This window comes from Eulemur rufifrons, chromosome 2, assembly GCF_041146395.1.
Source record: "Eulemur rufifrons isolate Redbay chromosome 2, OSU_ERuf_1, whole genome shotgun sequence".
NCBI classification, from domain to species: Eukaryota; Metazoa; Chordata; class Mammalia; order Primates; family Lemuridae; genus Eulemur; species Eulemur rufifrons.
This window is the reverse complement of record NC_090984.1, coordinates 125,048,856-125,068,333: the sequence shown is the minus strand read 5'-3', so window position 1 is coordinate 125,068,333 and position 19,478 is coordinate 125,048,856. Positions and strand designations below refer to the sequence as shown.

The 19,478-nt window shown below is 67.1% G+C and overlaps 1 protein-coding gene across 1 annotated transcript in view; it reads right to left on the bottom strand.

Moving 5' to 3' along the window:
• KIF26A (kinesin family member 26A) overlaps window positions 1-19,478 on the bottom strand; it is a 37,812-nt gene that overhangs the window by 7,100 nt on the left and 11,234 nt on the right. The window contains exons 3-7 of the mRNA XM_069493175.1: window positions 17,913-18,365; window positions 11,931-12,121; window positions 4,792-4,981; window positions 1,084-1,296; window positions 339-432 (exon numbers count right to left, since the gene is read on the bottom strand). Coding sequence (XP_069349276.1) covers window positions 339-432; window positions 1,084-1,296; window positions 4,792-4,981; window positions 11,931-12,121; window positions 17,913-18,365 — 1,141 coding nt within the window. The remainder of the gene's footprint in view (window positions 1-338; window positions 433-1,083; window positions 1,297-4,791; window positions 4,982-11,930; window positions 12,122-17,912; window positions 18,366-19,478) is intronic.

Genomic DNA, 19,478 nt, shown 5'->3' with positions numbered 1-19,478 from the left:
CAGACGGCGCGGGCCCGTCAGCACCCCCACGCCGCACAGCAAGCCCTCGAGGCTGGGCCAGACCCGGGGCCAACTCCCCGGCCCCGATGAGGATCCTCAGGGCCAACCTGGGGCCACCGAGACCTCAGGGGCCTCCTCTGATCCGTTCCAAGGCCTCTGCCTTCCAGCTCCGCAGGGCTTCCGCTTCCTCTCCACGACCCCGGGGTCCCACACGCCCACCCACTGCCCAGATGGAGAACCCTCCTCTCTCCCGCCTGGAGTGCAGCCAGCGACCGCAGCAGCCGAGAGGGGCGTGGGGCGCTCGGCAGCGCCCACCCAGGGCAGGACGGCGCACTCACCAAGGCTCATGTGGCCAAAGGAAAAAATGCAGCCGTCAGCCCCGCTGACCACAGACTGCAGCACGTCGGCCACGGTCCCCGAGCAGACTTCCGCCTAGAGGGGGACAGAGGAGCGGGCGGTGCCAGGGCTGGGGCCCGCGGCCACCTGCCTTCCACCACGTCTGCGAACCCAAAACCTGTCTGTCCCTGTCGCACCCAGGAGTCAGCCCACGAGGGGGCTCGTCTGGCACACGCAGGACCACAGATGCACCCCCTCATGTGCATGCAGGAAGCACGGAACACACGTGAACAGGACACAGACTATACACGGTGCACACAGGATGCACCAGCCAGACACGTGTGCACAGGCGGACACACACCCCATAAAACACAGACGTTCTGCAGCCAACGTGCACACATGCCAGGGATGACCACGACACACGGTCTCACTGCACATGGCACACGCAGGGAGCACTGGGTGCCCCTGTGCTCAGGGGAAAACACACCACTGCTCAGGAAGCTTCCGAGCAGGGTGGGCTCCGAAAGCCAGGCGTTTCCCTAGCAACTGGGCCCGCAGCAGCAGCAGTGACGGAGTGGAGCCCCCCAAGGGCAGACTCGGTGGGCACCGGGCCAGCTGGGCCCCGCTCTCCGCCTCCTTCCTCCTCACCCCTCGCAGAGGGGCCAGCACAGATCTGTCCCTGGTCCTGAGCCAGCGCCGGCCCCCAGGCCCCCCGAGGATGCCCACCCAGTCCTCCTGCTGCTGTACCTGCTCGGAGTCCTGGGGGAAGACGGCGTCAAAGGCAAACAACCTGGGCACCACTGCGGTGGCGGCTCGCCGGGGGCCTGCGCTGCCTGGGGGACCAGCCGCCGGATCATAGAGGGTCACCTGCTTCTTCCGAGCGTCCACCTTCAGGAAGGACGTGGACTCGGCCGGGCGCTGGGCCCCCTGGGCCGGCCAGACCCGCAGCACGACCTTCACCTGGGGGAGGAGGCGGCACACCTGAGCTAAATACAGGGCAGGGGCAGCCGCGAGTTGGGGCGGCCGACCGGGCCCAGCACGGGCACCCATGAGGCAGGAATGTGGACGCTGCGGCCCTGCTCCGGGGATCGCATCCCACACGGGGTCGTGGGGCAGGGAGGAGCCAAGCCCAGGCACGGGGAGGCTGGCGGTGCACAGCCCAGTGGCCCGGCACAGGGCACAGAGGGCAGGGGCAGCAGGCTGCAGACCCCTGCGTGCGCAGAGGGGTGCTCGGTCCTTCAGGGCAGCTGGGCCCAGGCCAGGGCGGGACGGAGCAGGACACCCCTTGCCCGGCCCCTGACGCCTCTCCTGTCCAGAGACCCTCGGGCCCCAGGCCAAAGTCCTTCAGGGGCCGAGGGCGCGGCAGGGGTGGCGGGAGCACTCGTGGGATGGGGCAAGGACACCCCACAGAAGGGTGACGGCCTCGGAGCCCAGGGGGACTGTCAGGCAGCTGTCACTCTGACGCACGGCCAGCTGGGAAAGCCAAACCCACACCCCCCAGACCGGCAGGACCCGGGTGAGCACAAGCGGGAGAAAATCCCATGAGAACGACAAACCCGGAGGCAAAAGAAAGGGAGGCTGTGACCTCTGCCACCCTCTGCCCCGCGAGCCGTGCGTGCGGGCTGGGGCCCTGAGGCCGAGCGGTGCAGGGGTGCACAGGGTCGGGGGTCAGCGGCAGGTGTGGGGGCCCGGCTTCCTGCCTGAGAGCCCAAGGCCCTGGCAGGTGACGCGCAGCCCTGGCTCGGGCAGCGTCAACGGTGTCTCCGACGCACAGAAACAGATCCCAGCCCGTGCGTGTCTCGGGGAGCCCTAAACCGCCGGCCATGCACCCGCGAGCCACCTGGGGTCAGGGGCCCTCCTCGAGGACAGCACCGTCCACCCTGCGATGAAATCTCGGATTTCTCCACTACGGCGTAAATCAAATTACCCGAGACTCATTTCAGAGCCCATATTTTTCACAGATTTAATTGTAAGTGACAGATACATAACGCCGGCAAAATTGGTTTACCGTGGGTAGTGCGTGCCGGCGCCGTCTACTCCCCCTGGGCGCGTGCAGATTGATATGCAAACCTCTCGCTCTCGCTCTCCGGGGAGGAGCCGGGAGACACGTTCTATTGTGCCACGCAGAACCCGGGCTCCATTAGGCGAGACTCGATTCTTTTATTCCCCGACGACGCGAACAGAACTATTTCATTTCCAAACGCTGCTGCAAAGCAGACGAAAACCTGCACTTCCCGGTAATTTTTGGCAATTTTTTGCAGCGTGAACTCCTCGCCACTTTGAGAGCAGAATGGGTTCCGCGCATTTGAGAGCATTCCCGGTGGGAGGGGAGGCCCGGAGACCCTTCAGTCTGGCTATGACACCTCCTGCCGGCCACCCGCTCAGTGGCGGGACTAATCCCAGAGCCCGGCCTCCCGGGGAGGGGACTGGGCACAGCAGGGCACCGGCGACCAGCCTGCCCTGCGCTGCCCCGTGCCAGCGCCAGGCCACTGTCTGCGAGAGAGAACCCTGTCATTACTGCGGGAAATGACAGGGTCTTTGCCGGAGACAGGCCTGTCAAGGCTCTCCCTAAATGTTCAGATATTACAAAGCCCTGCTGAATAGCTGCTTGGTAGGGAAAAAAACACATTTTGCATAAAAAAAGGGCTTCCAGCTCCCAGGAGGTGGCCCAGGCAGGCGAGGGGGGAGGGGCGCTTCTCGGCACCCACCCAGAAAGGGATGTCTTCTTTAATGCCACAGTGTGATGAATTATCTTAAGTAGCACATTAATGTCAGAAATTGAGCGTAATCTAACTTCTTTTCAGCGACAATATTAAACGCCTTTCAGGCGGTGTTTCTGACCATGTGACATTGGCGCTAGTAACACCCAGGGAGCTGCGGAGGGGGCACAGCGGGGGGCTCAGAGGGCTGGTGGCCAAGGGCTCCTTGTCTCTGGGGAAGGGCTGAGTGGCTGGGGAGGGGGAGGGGGCGGTTCTGCCACGGGGAGGGGGGAGAAGCCCCCCAGGGATCCTTGGGTGGGCAGAGCAGCAGCAGTTCCGCGCTGCCACGTGCACAAGGGGGCCGGGAACTCCTCAACCTCCACCCCCACCCCTGCTTGCAGAGGGAGGGGCCCCGATGGACCTGGCTCAGTGGCCAGGCCAAGGTCAGAGCCAGGACTCCAGCGCCCGGCTAGAAGCCCACACACTGCCCGGCTTCCCTGGGGCCCCGACCTCAGCCGTCCTCCCCGGGTCTCTGCACACGCTGCACCCCACGTGGCCAGCAGGACCCCCCTGCCCTGTCTAAGGGGCTGTCCAGAGGGAGAGGATGCTGGGGTGCACGCGTCGGCCAGGCCTGGGCCCCCCTCTCTCCTGAGCCAGAACACGGGTCTGATGCGGGAGAAGCAGCCCTGGGCAGGGCACAGGGACACAGGGTGGGGACCCGCTCTCTGCCCCGGGGCCGCTAGCAGAGCTGGGCGTGGGGAGGTCCCAAGGCCCAGGTGACCTCTCCAGGCAGCCCCCGCCCCCGGGTGGGGCAGAGCAGTGACAGTGGGTGGCGCCAGGACACAGAGCTTGCTGACTTACGGTTACCTACACAAGAGGGACGCAGAGACGGCCCAGCCAGCGTCCCCACTCAGATGAGCAGGGCCCGGGGCAAAGGAGATTTAGCCATTTCCGCGAAGGTGGGGGGACGTGCTGGGTGGGGACCCCTAGTTGGGGAGTTCCTGAGGTGCACCCCAGATGCGCAGGCAGCTCCAGCCCCGGCCACGGGGGTGGCAAGAACCGCCAGTTCCCCCCTTAGGCCCCAGCCCACAGGCCACCCAGGGCCACCTGTGCCCTCAGACCCACTCCTGGAGTCACCCTCCCGAGGGAGCCACCAGTGCCGGGAACACAGGCCAACACGGGTGCAGGCCCACGCCAGGGTCCCGCCCACGGGGGAAGCCCGCGGCTCGCACAGACGGACGTGGGCCCCATGCTGGCGGGGGTCAGCTACCGCCCAGGCTGCTCGGGGTGGGGGTGCAGCCAGGACAGCCACCCCAGGACCCGGGGCCAGAGCTTCCTGGGCAGCCAAGGCGGGCCAGCCTGTCCCCTCCTCAGGCAAGGCCATGCCCCCTCCAGGCCTCAGTTTCGCCAGCCCCAAAGAAGCGGCCTAAATCACCCCATCACACACCCCACTTCCCATGGCCGTGGCTGGGACCTTCCCAGATGCAGCGACGCTGCAGAGCTGAGGGTCCCAGCACGACCCCGGCCCCGGTCCGACAACAGCCCAGAGAGACCAGCACCTGGGCCTGGAACCCCTGTGGACGCACTGCCCCTCACCCCCGCTCCCTGGGCCTCAGTCTCCCCATCTGCGCCCCACCAACCATCCTTGGCCCACCTGGGAGAAAGAGGAGCAGCCCTGTCTCCCGCACCCCTACCCGCAGCCCCTCAGACACCCTGGCCTCCCCTGCCCGGGCCCCCGACCTCGGGGTGGGCCCACCTTTCCCATGCTGCCGGAGTTGTCCTTGGCCTTGGAGGTGGCCCTGAGCAGGCAGGGGGGTGCTGGGGGCGGCCACAGCTGCAGGACCCCGCTGAAGTCGGTGGGGTAGACGGAGGTGCCTCGGGTGGCCGGAGCCGGCGGCGCGGGGGTCTTCTTGCGCTTGGAGGCCAGACTGAGCTTCTGGGCAGCCCTGGGGGGAGAGGCGTGGGGCACTCAGTGGGCGCCAGCACTGTCCCTGTCACCCACCCACGCGGGCACCAGGCAGTCCCACCCTCAGAGCCCCATCAGCCACCGCCAGGAGCCACGGCAGGAACGGGGCTGAGCGGCCTGCACTTGCTTTCGCCCTGCCTGTGCCCGCAGAAGGCATCGCCCTCCCAGCCCCACCTCCTCCCCAGCCGGCAGCCGCTGAGGCACAGGACGCGAGGCTGCGCCGGCCAGACTGCCCAGGCCGTGACCCAGACCTGTTGACCCAGTCGCTCTGTGCCTCAGTTTCCCTGGCTGTAACACAGGATGATGTGACCACTGGAGGCTTCCGTGTGGCCCGGGTGAGCTGACGCATTCAGGGCACCCAGCACAGTGCCCGCATACAAAAGGTGCCCAGTTAACGCTGCTATCGTGACTACCGTGTCGCCCCTCACCCCTCTGCACGCGCCAAGGCCCTGGATCTGTCCTGGGGCCCGGCCACCCTGCCAGGACGGCCTCCGCTGGCTCTGGCTGCCCCCTGCCCACCTCGGCCTCAGCCACGGTCTGAGCAGTCTCAGCAGACCCCAGACCCCCCCCCAAAGGCCCTCTGGGGGTGAGGCTGACACCAGGGTTCTATCACCCTCAAGGGGGTGCTGGGCGAGTTTGGTAGCCACTGGCGTGGACTCCCAGGGGACCCCAACACACACACACACACACACACAGAGACACACACACACACACACACACACAGAGACACACACACACACACACAGAGACACACACACACACACAGAGACACACACACACACACACACATTCACACTCACACAAACACTGCACCCTTGGGCCCTTGCCCATGACAGCCCCGCTGCAGGGACGTAGCCCAGGTGGGCTCACTGTGCCCACCCCGACTTATCTGCACCCACCGGCCCATCCATGGAGCAGCCACCGCCCTCCCCACACGCCCTGCAGCGTGCGCCCCAGGCCCCTGACGCCAGCTGTGGGCCCCACAGCACGGGGACAGCACCCAGCAGGTGTGAAGGAACTCCTCCCCAGGCCTCCACCACCCGCTCCGAACAGGAGGAGCCGGGGGGGGGGGGGGGCGGGGGGGGCAGGAGCTGGGGCTCAGCGGGGCTGAGGCTGGATGGCTGCAGCCCTCGACCCTCCGGTCCAACTGTCCCAACGTAGCGGGGTCTGCACCCGGGGCCACCGCCAGCCTCCTACGCCCCCACTGCGGCGAGACCTACTGCCAGCGCTTTGCTTAACTCCTCCGTCTTTAATCAGAGCTGTCTTTTAAGAGACCCTGGGGACGGCTTTCCTCCTAGTGAGGTGTCATCGTAGAAAATAAAAGTAATCTACGACGCATGGAGGAGTCCTTAGTAGAGCAGCGGTGGTGGCGGCACGGCACCCACCCAGGCAGGGCCAGGCGCGGCGGGAGGAGGAGGGTCCCGGAGCTGCCCAGGAGGAGCCCACACAACTCTGGGCATGGGGATGCCTCGGGGACGTGGGTTCTTCGGCCACGGCTGGTGGTGGCAATGCCATCTGCATCGGGGGGCTGCAGCCTGGTGTGTCTGAGACCTGCAGAGCGCACACGGCAGCACGAGCGTCCGCCCAGCACCTCACCCGGGTCACACACGCGTGAGCCGGCAGCAGCCCTGCAAGTCCGAGCTCCTCGTCCCGCACTCGATCACACAGCAGACTCGGGGCAGGACAGAGGCCCACGCCGTCACCTGGGGGCTGACTGTGCACCTGTCCACAGGGCAAGGAGCCCAGGCAGGACAGGCGCTCTGAGCAGGGCAGGGGCAAAGCCGCAGCCCAGGCTGCGGAGCGAGCCACCGCGCCGGGGAGGCCGCCGGGCTGCGCCTGTCCATCCGGATTTTGTCAGAGCCCTAGTCCACGGGGCTCTTCCTGCCCACCCACCCCACCACCCTGGGCTACGCGGCAGCTTCCCGCCAGGGCCCCTGGGAAGAAGCTGCAGCCTCACCTTGAGAAACATCAGTCTAGTAGGCAAGAGCTGGGTGGGGCAGCCCCTCCCCACCTGCCGGGCACCGCCCCAGGGCTGGGACCCACCACGGAGGGCTGGGGGGGGGCTCTGCAGGTGCAGGTGGGACCCCCCCTCCGCCCCCTACCTGGGAGGGGCAGGGCTGGGAAAGGGAGGGTGTAGCCCAGGGACCCCATAAAGGATAAGGAGGCTCCCTAGACTCATGTCCTTGTGTCAACGGGGACAGTGACGCCCGGCTATGGCTCCTGCCGAGGCAGCCCCCCCGCCCCCCAGCAGGCTCCTTGCCCCTCCCTTGCTCCCTGCAGCCACGTCCTACCCCCAGGCCCCTCCCCAGGTGGGGCAGGCTCAGGGTTCCAGCCAGCTCCCACTCAAGACAGGGGGGACAGGGCACCCTGCACCCCCACACCAAAGCCTGATGGGGACACAGAGGCCAGGGGAGGACCCATGGCCAACGGGTGAGGCTCTGAGAGAGGCCAGAGCGAGATGGAGGCCAGAGCCTCAGGTCTGCAGAGGCCACACCAAGGCCACAGAAGGCTCTGTCCCTCCAGTGCCCCTCTCAGGAGCCGGCGTGTACGGCACAGAGCCCAGGTGTACCCAGACCACGCAGGTACGTCCAGGCCCTGGGGCCATCTGGACAGAGGCGGGGCCTGACCCCTCTGAGGATCCGCCGGCCCAGGGTCTGCAAGTCACTGGCCAGGCGTCTCCACCCCACGATCTGACCAATTCAGGACACCCCTCCTCTCTCTGCCCATCGCTGGCCTCGAGGGGCTGGGAGCCAACAGGGCGCTCCCCACCCGCCCCGGCCCCCAGGGAGCCACTTTTACGGGCTCACCTCATGGGTGTGGGCACATGGCAGCGTTAACAGGCCCCAGGACGGGCATTTTCTTCTCTGATGAAACTTAGGCCCCCTGAATCTGGGACAAACCCCCCCCAGACATGTCGACCCCAACTTGGCTACTGCACCTCTGCTCGCACGCGCCTTGGGGGGCCTGGGGGCCGGGCCTGCCCTGGAGGGTTTCTGAGCAGCGGAGGTGGAAGTAGCGGGCCAGGGCCACACGTGGCCTCACCCAGGCTCCGAGAAGACAGGGTGCCTTGCTCAGGGCCACGAACACCCTCTGCATTGCCGGCCAGGGCGGGGCAGGGGGCGGTGCACAGGGCTCAGTGGTTCAGCTCCCAAAGGAAGACTCAGAGAAGCAGGAACGTCACCTGCACAGGCAGCCCACCCCATCCTTGGATGACACCTCCTCCAGGCAGCCTGCCCTGGTGCCCCAAGCTGGACCCCACAGCCCGTGCCTCCTGCTGCCATAGGAACCCTGAGATGCCAATTTATACAGCTGTGTCCCCCAGCTGGGGGCCTGGGGACATTCACCAAGCCAGGTCTAGCTCACAGCAGAGCTCAGAGTACGCCTGTGAGTGAGTCAATGAGTGAGTGAATGAGTGAATGAGTGAGCGAGTAAGCGAGTGAGCAAATGAGCGAGTGAGTGAATGAGCAAGTGAGCGAGTGAATGAGTGAGCAAATGAGCGAGTGAATGAGCGAGTGAGTGAATGAGCGAGTGAGTGAATGAGTGAGTGAGTGAATAAGTGAGTGAGTGAATGAGTGAATGACTAAGTGAATGACTGAGTGAGCGAGTGAGTGAATGAATGAGTGAGTGAATGAGTGAGTGAGGAGTGAGTGAGTGAGTGAATGAGTGAGCAGGACTCGGAAAAGCCTCTGAGCCGACAGATGTCTCCTGGGCTCACTGGCCCTGGTCATGGATCCAAGTAAACAGAAAGGGAAATATTTTACCTGTTTACAAAGAAAAATCACCTCTTCCAGACCAGAGGGGAATTTCCAGGCAGCCAGCATTGACGGCGAGGCCCTTAGTGCCCCAAGGAGACAGGTGCACGGCTGGTTTCGGCCGCCGCAGAGCACCCCACTGGGCGTGAGGAGGCTGGCGGACCAGCCCCGCCCCGCCCTCCACCCCCGGGACCTGCCACCCGCAGGCTCCGCTCCACCAGGGACCCAGGGCCGGCACTGCCACCGCTGGGGCCTGCAGAGCTGCTAAGGGAGCCCTGGACCCCGGCCGGAGGCAGCTGGGGCCTGAGGCCAGCACCCCAACTCCTGGCCCTGCCGGGGCTGGCACTTGCCATGTCGCCTGGGATTGTCACCTGGAGGCCAAGAGGCAGGTGAGGGACACCCTGGCCCAGTCCCTGGCTAGAGGCTCTGGGAGCCTCCGGCGGCGCCGGCCTGTCCTGCCCCTCTGCCAGGCGCCAGCCTGACTGTCCGGGGACCTGGGCATGGGGCCCCACTGAGGCTGCAACACCAGTGCAGCGGGTCCCCTTTGCCCGAGCCTGGCAGGGAGACTCCCCCGCCCAGTGGCTCTTCATAGGACATCCAGATGCAGGGGTCTGGGAGGTGAACCCCCCAAAGGCAGAGGTGGGGTGGGGGGAGGGCTGACGGAGGCCTCGCAGGGGAGGGGACACGACAGAGAGGTGGGGGTGGGGAGGAAGCAGGGGGGCCCGGACAGGGGGCATTGAGGTCGCCAGAGCCTTTGGAGAAAACGCGCTCACAGAGCCTCTGGCCCATGTGGCCCGTACTCTGCAGACCCCCGCTGGGGGTCAGCGCGCCAAGCTCCATACGGCTGTGGCCACCATGGCCCAGGCAGCCCACCCAGGCCCAGCTGGGGGCGAGGGCAGGGCACCAGGCTCAGCCCTGCACTCTACACCCCCAGAGCATTGATGGCACCCTGGTGCCCGGCCCAGGGCATGCTCAGGGGCAGTGGCAGAGCCAAGACCCCCAGGACCACAGGACTTGAGAACCCAAACTCCTGACCCCATCCTGCCTCTGCTTGACAAATACCTACCAAACTCCTACTCAGCCCTCGAAGCCCACCCCCAGGCCCACAACACCACAGGGCCCTGTGCTCTGGCCCTTTCCTGGCCCCACGCTGCCACCAAAGGCCTCCACAGACCTGCCCCCGACCGCACACCCTGGAAACCTCCCCAGGGCAGGGCATGGGCTGGGGTCAGCTCTGCCTTCCAGGCCTCTCGTGGGTGGGGGGTGGGAACACAGCACGTATGCCCGGCACGTGCCCCAGGCCCCCCGGGCAGGGGCCTGAAGCGCCATCGTCTCCCTCCTGGTGCTGAGCCTCAGCCCCCGACAGAGTCGGGGAGTGGACAGTCCTGGCACTCTCTGAGCGCCCTGACGGCCTAGGGTGCCGCCCACAGGGCAGGTCCCCCTCCGACCCCCGCCGAGCCAGGACCCCCCACTGGGACACGTATGTCCGACAGGCGGAAGTAAGCAGGGAGCAGGCCGCGAGCACCCCCCCTCCATCCCGCCCGTGCGTGCGGCGTCTCTATGGTAACTTCCCAAGGTCAGCAGCACCGGCCAGCTCCCAGACAAAAGGCAGCCGCACCCGCTCTGCTGGGCTTGGTTGCTAAGGAGCCAGCCTGGGGGGGTGACAGGGCCTGTACTTCCCAGGGACAGGGTCCCTCCGCAGGCACCAGGCGCCCCGGGGACGCGGCCACGGGAGCTTCCTTTCTTTTCAGAAAGTCTCAGCCCTGCACGTCCTCCCGCCAAGCACGACCCGAGGAGGTGCCGCAGAGGCTGCGCCACGCCTGGTGGAGAGGCCTTTTAAAGCAGGACCAGGGGGTGAGGCCGTCGTCCCATTTGTCCCCCTGCCCGGCGCCGCCCTGACTGCCAGCTGGCACTCGGGAGACCCCCGCCCCCACCCAGAGGGTCCCAGCCAGGCTCTGGGCGCCTAATTGGGGTGGCCGCGGAGGCCGGCTGGGGCCGCGTCAGTCACGTGCAGCGGCCACTGTGCTTTGACGCGGGGCATGTTCGTCAGCCGCCTCGACAATGCCGTAATCGTATGCCCCGTCACGCCCCAATCAGGCCGCACGGTCCCCCCGGACCTGCGCTGATAAGGCGCCCTCCGTGCTGCGCCCCGCCCGGGTGATTCACCGACAAGCTTATCAGCGCCCGCGAGGGGCTGCTAATGGGACAGTGACCCGCGGCTGGTTCTGCCATTACCGCTCATTACCGAGATTACATCCTGTAATCCGCATCCCTCACCCGGCAGGAGGAGAGCAGGAGGCGCCCGCGGGAGGGGCTGCGCGGGGGAGAAAGGCCGGGCGCCCAGCCCCCACACCACACCACCCCCCTTCCCCACCTCCACCCTGGCCGCATCCCAGGACCTGGCACCCGCAGGGCCCTGGGCCGGGCACAGAGAGAAAAGCACACAGTGGGCCCCAGGCACCCCAGGCACCCCGAGCTCCGGGCCTGGGACAGGAACCCCGAGACATTAGACACGGCCACCCCAACATGGGATGCTCCTGGCTCCTGGTGGAGCTGGAGCCGCCAAGCGTGAGCTCAGGGGGACTGGGTGCAGCCCAGCCTCCCGGACGCCCTCCCTGGCTCCCTCCTCCATCACTCAGGGACACCCCTCAAGTCCCTGCTGCCCCCAGGGCTCCCCCCGTGCTCCCCGACAGAGGGGGCTGCCCCGCAAGCCCCTCGTGTCCACGGCTGAGCCTCCCACTCTGGGCCAGCCCTGCCCTGGCACCTCACAGACACTAGCAGCTCACAGAGACCCAAAGAGGAAGAGCCCCACGTGGCAGGTGAGGAAACTGAGGCACAGAGAGGTTAAATGATTTGCCAAGATTGCACAGCTCAGCAGTGGCAGCGAGTGAGCTCCAACCTGGCCCCTCCTCGGCAGTGACCCCCAGGCTGAGAAGCCCCCACGTGACATTTCTGTCAACACCCACAGGACAAGCACCGTCCTTGCAGGTGTCCTGGGAGGCCGGCCGGGCCTCCAGCCGAGAGCTGCCCAGCGGCTGGGGCCCACCCAGCTCCCGCCGGCTCAGCTGCAGGCAAGGCCACAGGCCCCCCCGGGACAGCTCATGGGCCCCCAGGGCCGGGAGCCGAGAGCCCTCCCCTGTCACACACTGTTCTCCCCGGAGAAGCCCCAGGACCCACCTTAAGAAGAAGGAGGCCGCGGCGGACGGGCCTGTGGAGCCCCCCGCCGAGGTGCCCAGAGCCGGGGTGACCAGGGCTGACGTGCAGACCCCACCATGGCCCCACGCCTTCAACAAGCCATCGGGCCTCGCCGTGGGGGGGCCATCTCGGACCGTGTCTGCCACCGCCACCGCAGCCACCGCCGCCTCAGCCTGGAGGGAAGGAGAGAGTCTGAGTGAGGGCCGGACGGTGGGCACCGGGGAGCTGGCCTGAGCCCCAGCACACTCCCTGGGGCCCCCACACTCCCAGGACCCAGCTGGCGCGGCTGGGAAGGCCCCAGAATTCGGGGCTGGGAGACAGGGCCAGCGGGGAAGGGCCTCGCCTGGGCCCCACGTCCCCAGCCCGGGTGTAAGGTGGTCTCCCCAGCGGGGCCGTGGAGGCAGAGGTGGACGCAGACGGCGCCAGGGGCCACACTTGCCAGCCCCTCCCCCACCGGGCTCCAGAAGCCTAGTGACCGTGGTGCTTGAGACACACGGACACGGCCACCCGCACCCCTCACTCCAGGCCACGTGGCAGCACACGGAGACACAGAAGCCAAGGCAAACCCTGGACAGGGGCGCTGCCTGCCCACGTGTGACGATGTATGATGCTCCCAGCATCTGAAACACTATCCTGGCATTTCCAACTAATTAGCTAAAATAAATTCTAAAAAGGAAGACAGCCTCACAACGAAGCACAAACGTGATTAAATGCTCCTGGGACGCGCCCCTTGTGCTTCAGATGTGGCTTCTGCATGTTACGTTTACGAGCACACGTCGGCCCTGGACCCCGGGCCGGCCCAGGCCCTGGGCGGGGTGGGGGACGCAGCACACGCGGGGCAGGGAAGGCGGCCTGCCTCAGCCCGGCCACCCCAGGCCCCAGCCCCCTGCCCCAAGGGCCCGCTGCTCCCAGCCTTGTAAGGACCCTGTGGGCCCCACAGCCGGGCCCCTGGGGTGCGGAGCTCCACACAGCCCCAAGTGTTCGTCAGCAACCACTGCCCAGGCGTCCTGAGCCCAGGCTGGCAAAGCCCGGGGCCTCTACAATGAGGACCTGAGCTGGTCTGGTGACCCTGGGGTTAGGGAGCCCAGGGTGGCAGCCTTGCCATGGAGCGCCCATGTCCTTAGGGTCCCCCAGGTGACATGGGCCAGAGGCCAGGCATTGCACTTCAGCAGGACAAGCCACCCTGGGCCCCAGGAGGAACATTCCAGAAGGAGACCCTGCCATCCCAGGGTAGCTTCCCTGCTCACCATAGTGGAGAGTCTCACCCTGCCCAACCCATGGCCAGGGCCAGCTTCCAAACCCCTCTTGGGACACAGAACAGAACCATGTCTGCAAAAGGAAGTTCACAGAGAGCCCCAAGCCTTAGGCTGGATGGAAGCCCAGCGCCCTCCTGGCCCCCCGGGGCACTGGCCACTCCTCCAGGGCTTCAGGAAGAACAGGTCGGCATCAGAGAGGGGCAAATGGGAACCTGGAACAGAAGGGTGAGCCTGGAACTGCTCACCGGGCATTGTGCCAGCACACCACACCCTGCCACCTGCCTACAGGGTAGAAACTCCTGCACATCCCTCAGAACCCAGCCTGGCCAGCCCTCTCCTTCTCCAAGCCCCTCCCTCGCCTTGCATGTGTACCCTTTTTTTAATCCCTTAATACTTGTGTTTCCTGTGAAAAATCTGAACCCCCTACCTGAGCAGGGTGGTGTCGGAAAGAACTAAGTTAAAGTTACGATGTTGAACACAGGGCCTGAGCTCCCGAGAGCAGAGCCGGCACCCGCTGGGCCTGGCAGCCAGCCGCCAGGCCAGGAGCTCCTGGGGAGGCCAGGGCAGTGCGCACCCCCCACAGACTGCCCGGCACCCACAGGCCCCAGCCAGCCCTGTGATGGCACCACCGTGGGGCCCAAGCTCTGCGTCCCAGGCCAGGCCCCACCGCCCTGTTTCACGAAGCACCGCGGTACCTGCCTCCCGCAGACGGGGCACGGAGGCTGGAGGGTCACTGCAGGGACAGAGCTGCTGCGCCCTGGCCCCCCAGCTGCCCACCCCCTCCCAGAGGGCCCCGAGCCATCCCGCCATCTCGTGCCAGCCTCTGTGCCGCCGGCTGCCATGCTCCGGCCCCGGCGACGGCGCGCGCCTGCAGCCGGCCAGGCCCGCCCGCACTGACCTGTCTCTCGAGTCCTGCAGGTGCCTCGGCTCCGCCGTCCCGCGAGCTGCCGCCACACAGCTCCGTCCGCCGGGACGGCCTCGGCCAGTTCCTGCCAGAAGCAGAGCCCGGGCATGCCAAAAGAAGCCGTCTGGCAAAGCGAGAGCCGGAGGGGCGGGAAGAGGGGGTGGCGAGAGGGAAGACCACAACACGGGGAGAGAAGAAAGGGGGCGCAGGGAGGGGCGGGCGGCCAAACAGAAAATGCGATGGAGGCGCCACAGTAGCAACGAAAGGAAAAGCATGAAGAGAGCAGCGCGTGAGGCGGTGGCGCCCACCCTGGGGCCGAGGCGCACCCTGGCCGAGGGCCCCGACGGTCTCCGCCCGGGGGTCTCCCACGGCGGCAGCTGACGCCTGCGGGGAGCACCTGCCGGCCCCAGGAACACCAGGGTTCCGTGGAACTCGGTTTAGGAAACACCACACTAGCCCATCGTCGGAGCCCTCAGGCCTGAGCCCTCCAGCTGCCCAGACACCTCACTGTGCGCTTTGTGCCCAAAGGTGGGGACAGCAGGGAGGGAGGGGCTGGGAGCAGCCAGGACGGCTCAGGGCTGAACCGGCAGACGGGGTCTCAGCCCTGTGCAGGCACCGGCCGCCATCCGGGGTGTGTGCCCGTCTCCGGAGCCTCGGTGGGGCGGGCTGGCCCCCTCCAAGCCCCAGCCTGGCCAGCCCCAAGCTGGGAAAGTTCTGCCCTGCGAGGGCCGGCCCTGCCCCTGTGCCACAGAAGCAGCTTTGCCGCCACCACACGGGGAGGGGGCACCACCCCATCCCCCCTGTCCTCGGGCGGGGAGCCAGGGCGTCCCCAGAGAGCCAGGCCGGGCCAGCCAAGGCCCCTCCAGCCCCCGCCTGCAGCCACGGCCCCACGCATGGGGGCACCCGCCAGAGCCCCTCAGCCTGGCACAGGGGCGGCAGGAGCCACCGAGCCGAAGCCACTCAACTGCCATGGACAAGGCTGCCCTGGCTTCTCGGGGCTGCCACCAAGACGACCTCAGCTCCCACCCCAAATGTCAAAGCCACAGCAGCGCCTCCTCCACGAAGCCCTCCATCCTCCCCAGCAGGCCCTGAGGCCAGCCAGGAGCCCCAGGACCAGCAGGGCCCGGCCCGTGTCCAGGGACACAGGAAGGTTGTTTGCACAGCCCCACCTGCCCTCCCTCCCTGCTCTCTGCTGCCCCTCCTGTGTCACCTGTGTCACCCCACCGCCCACTGGGCCGCCTCTGTGGGAGCCCACTGCACGGCTTCTAGCCTGCTGCGGGGACAGCAAGGGGAGTGAAAGGAGCCGCTGTTCACAGCATGCTCCAGCCCTAGTGGCCCCGGGGGAGCAGGCCAGGGCAGGGGAGCGCAAGCGGCCCCTGCGTCCACTGTCCAGGGCAGGCAGGTGGGGACAGGCCCAGAGCCCCGCCCCTGTGGGTGGCCTCCGCGCTCCACCGTGGCAGAGTCGCCCCTGCCTGGGGGTCTGCAATGAACCACCCTTTGGGGAGCTCGCACAGCCTGGAAGCATCTCGGGACACTCGGGATGCAGAACGACCCGGAAAGGCCGCGCTCTGCACTCGGGGACGCTGAAGTGAGCTGTGGTCTGACTGCAGCCGTGGCTGGCCAGGCCTCCCCAGGACAGCTGTGCCCACGGCAAGACTCTGCAGGGCCACCAGGGCAGGCTCCTGGCCTCAGTACCAGACTGTCCCGGGGCCCTGCCTGTGGCTTCAGGGGCCCCTGGGAGCTCTGGGAGCCCCCGGCCCCCTCTAAGGCCCAGCCTTCTGGCCAGGCCCAGCCACCCTTCTCCAGCCTCCCTGCCAGGCCTCGGCCGAGACAAGAGTGCCCGCTGAGACCAAGCCCGGTCCCCTCCTCTGCGCATCCTGGGACAGAGGGGGCCACGGCAGCCCCGTCCCACCCGCCAGGCTGAAACAGCCTCACCGGCCCAGGGCTGCGCCAGAGATGCACGGGGCGACTCCCCAGGAGCATTTAGCTCTAGAGTCTAACGGCAATGTTCACATTCCGGGGCCAACTCTGACGATCGATGCCCTGGTTCAGGGGAAATTACCTCGTCTGAGTCTTAAAGTTCTATTTATGGTCCTAATAATCTCCCTATCGACTGCCGGGGCTGTCGTCTAATTAGAAATCTATTCCCACCACCCCGGACACAATCAATGCCCAAGTAAAACTGGAAGAGGTGCCTTAAACGCCCAGCCAGCTGCGGGCTACGGACAGGCTAGTGGGGGCCAGCAGCCGGGTGGCAGGGAGGGGCGCCTCTGTCCCACCATTTGGGTCTCAGGCTGTCACCTGACCTTCCCTCCAGGTCCAGCTCGATGCCACCTCCTCCAGGAAGCCGCCCGGCTCACCTGCTGCCCTGCCTCAGTGCTGTCCCCGGCCCACCTTCCCAGGGCACCCCGCTCTCTGGCCAGGAGGCACCGAGGGACACATGACAGCCAGCCCCCGTCTTGGCCTCGCCAGCACGTTAATAAATGGAAGGGTGTGGTGCCAAGGCCACCAGGGCAAGGCCAGTCAGGGTCCAGAAGCTCCTCCCGAGAGTCCCCGTGCACCCGACCCCAAGGACAAGGTGGCCTCAGAAGGACGGGCCCAGCAGCCAGTCACAGGGACTGGCCCAGGTCGGGCAGGATTCTCAGCCTGGGCCTCAGAGGGGCGGGCCAGCCTGGGGGTGGGGACAGAGGTCTGCCCAGCGTCGAGACTTGCATACGACTTTGTCTCGGTGACCATGGTGACCCCTGCACCTCTGTCTGCCCCCAGAAACACCAGCAGGCACGGAGCCACCGGGAAGCCCTCGCAGGCCCCGCAGGACGGCCAGGTGGCCCGAGCAGAAACATGGCCCGTCACGGGCTCTGGGGTGGAGGGGCGGGGCGATGCAGAGGGGCTTCCTCACACAGTCACCCAGTCCCCTGGCCCCCCGCCCACCCCACCCCGGCCTCAAAGGCCTCCAGGCCTCCGCCTGGGCTGTTCCCCCTGCTGGGAGGGTCCCTTCTTCCTTCCGGCTCGCTCTGCCAGGAGAGCCAGATCCGGTGCAAACGCGCGGCCAGGCCCTGTGCCCTCAGCCTCAGTCCCAGCGTGCACACGGGACCCCCGGGAGGAGGTGACCCCGCGTCGGGCAGGGCCTGCTGGGGAGCACACCCCAGAGCCCCACCCAGTGAGCCGCACACGCCTCAGACCCAGCCCCCGTCCTGAGCCCCATCCTGGGCCCCTCTCCCAGAGGGAAAACGGGGGCAGAGGGGACCGGGCAGAGACAGCCCCCCCAGCAAAGCCCCGGAGCCAACGGAAAAGCGGCCCCAGCGCAGGCTCCTTCCCAGGCCGCACCGAGAACTGGCGCCCGGAGCCGGCTCCAGGGAGGCCACACCCACCGCTGGGGAGAAATCGCAGACACACGTCGGGGCTCTCTGGGGGGCCCCGTGGGGAGGGAGGGTTTGGGGGGCTCCAGTCAGTCAACTAAACAGAGGCAGCTCCTGGGAGAGGCCAGGCCCGGCGTGGGAGTGGATTGGACGCCTGCTACCGCCAGTCCACTCGGCAGGTCCGTGTCACCCGCACGGTGGCCCTGGGGAAGCCTGGCCAGCGGGCTCCTGGCGAGGGGTGCTCCCTGTGCCCGGGCTGGCACTCCGCCAGCCACTGTGCCACCACGGGCTCAGAAGCAAGGGTGGCCAGCACCGTCCCCAACAGTCATGCCTGCGGACGCAGGAGGGCCCTGCCACCCAGCACCATCAAGGATGGATCTGGGGCCTCAAGAGAGTCGGGGACCCCCACCCCGGTCCGGACAGCCCGCCCAGCACAGGCACTCACCAGGCACGCGGGCGGGAGGAAGCTGTTGACCCTGGAGACGCTCCACATGCCCTCCAGGCACTGCTGGGCCTGGATGGTGACTGTGCTCAGGGCCCCCCCGAGGCCCGCAGGTGCCACCGACACCTGGACACTGGGCCCAGGCGGCCAGGCCGGCGCCTTCGTCCTGTCGGGCCCTGCTCGTCCCGGCTGCTTCCCTGCAGGGCCCGTGGGTCCTGGAGCGTCCCTCAGGCTGGTCATTGTGCTGGGGCCAGCAGGCGCGAGGCCAGGGCCTCCTCGGGGGGTGTCGGGGTCCTCGTGGCTGGCCGGGGCCCGCAGCAGGTGCAGGGCCTCCCGGGTGAGCTGCTGCAGGTGTGTGGCACAGACGTCACAGCGGCTCTCGGCCTCCGGGCGGCACGCTGGCAGGGCCCCAGGCGCTGGGAGCTTGTCGAGGAGCAGGGCGGAGAGGCAGGGCTCCTGAGGACAAAAGGGACAGAGGACGGTCAGCGTCGGGACCCGCTGCCGCACCCTGCCCTCCGTGGCGGCACTGCAAGCTCCCGCGGAGGCCGCCACACCATCCATAACTGATTAATAAGCAAGAACAGTTTCATCCGTGAGCCCAGCGGGAAAATAATTACCGGAGCTTAACAGCGAGGCTGGCGGAGCCCTTGATCACTGCCCGCCGCCCCGCCAGCAGTGACCGCCCCGCTGCCGCTAACAAGGCGGGTTTGTGGCTCCCCGCAAAGGCCACTGGGGCCTGGGGGCCTGGGAGCCTGGTGGGAAGTGGCCCCTTAATAGCAACATCCGCCCCAGAGCGTGGCCCCCTCACTCGCATGTGCCCAGGCGGGGCCGGGAGGGAGACCCTCACCCGGCCTCTCCTGGGTCTCCAGCCCTGGTGGGGATGGAAGGGAAAAAAACTGCGGCTACTGCAAAGGCACCAACAGAAGTCAGGCCTCGCGATGAGACCCCTCACTCCGGTCCCCGAGAAGAGCGCTCCAGGTGCGGGATGGGCTCCCTGGGGCCTGAGCTGCCCGGGGGCTGCCCTCTGCTGCTCGGGGCCCCCTCCCCTGAATAGGGAAACACATGGGTCCCTGTAGCCACGAGACCGGTGTCCAGAGACAGCTAAGAACAGGCACCAGGCAAGCCCCAAGGACAGCTGTTTCCCAGCCTCGAAGTCAGGGAGGACTTCCTGGAGGAGGTGATGCCTTCCAAAAGGAGAGGAGGAAGGAGTCAATCTGCAGACCACCAAGAGGCTTCTTCCCATGGACCCGTCCCCAGGACAACTCTGCAAAGGTCGGAGTCTGAGCCAGGAGCAGCATTTATCCTGCTCTCGAGGAGTGGGCCAGCCCCTTGGCACCCGCACCCCTTCCCCAAGGGGGGAGCCCCGTCACAGGGCTCTGGCCTGGGCAGCGCTTGGATAGCACCAGCCGAGCCCTGCTGTTCCTGGCGCCACCCCAGAGCGCAGGTCCTTTCCCTGCAGGTCGCTCTGCCAGCCCCCGGCCACCCCTTCACCTGCCTGGGCCTTCCTCCTGCCCCGGCCCAGGCAGGTCCCTGACTGCTGGCCACACCACTCAGAGGGACTGCAGGCAA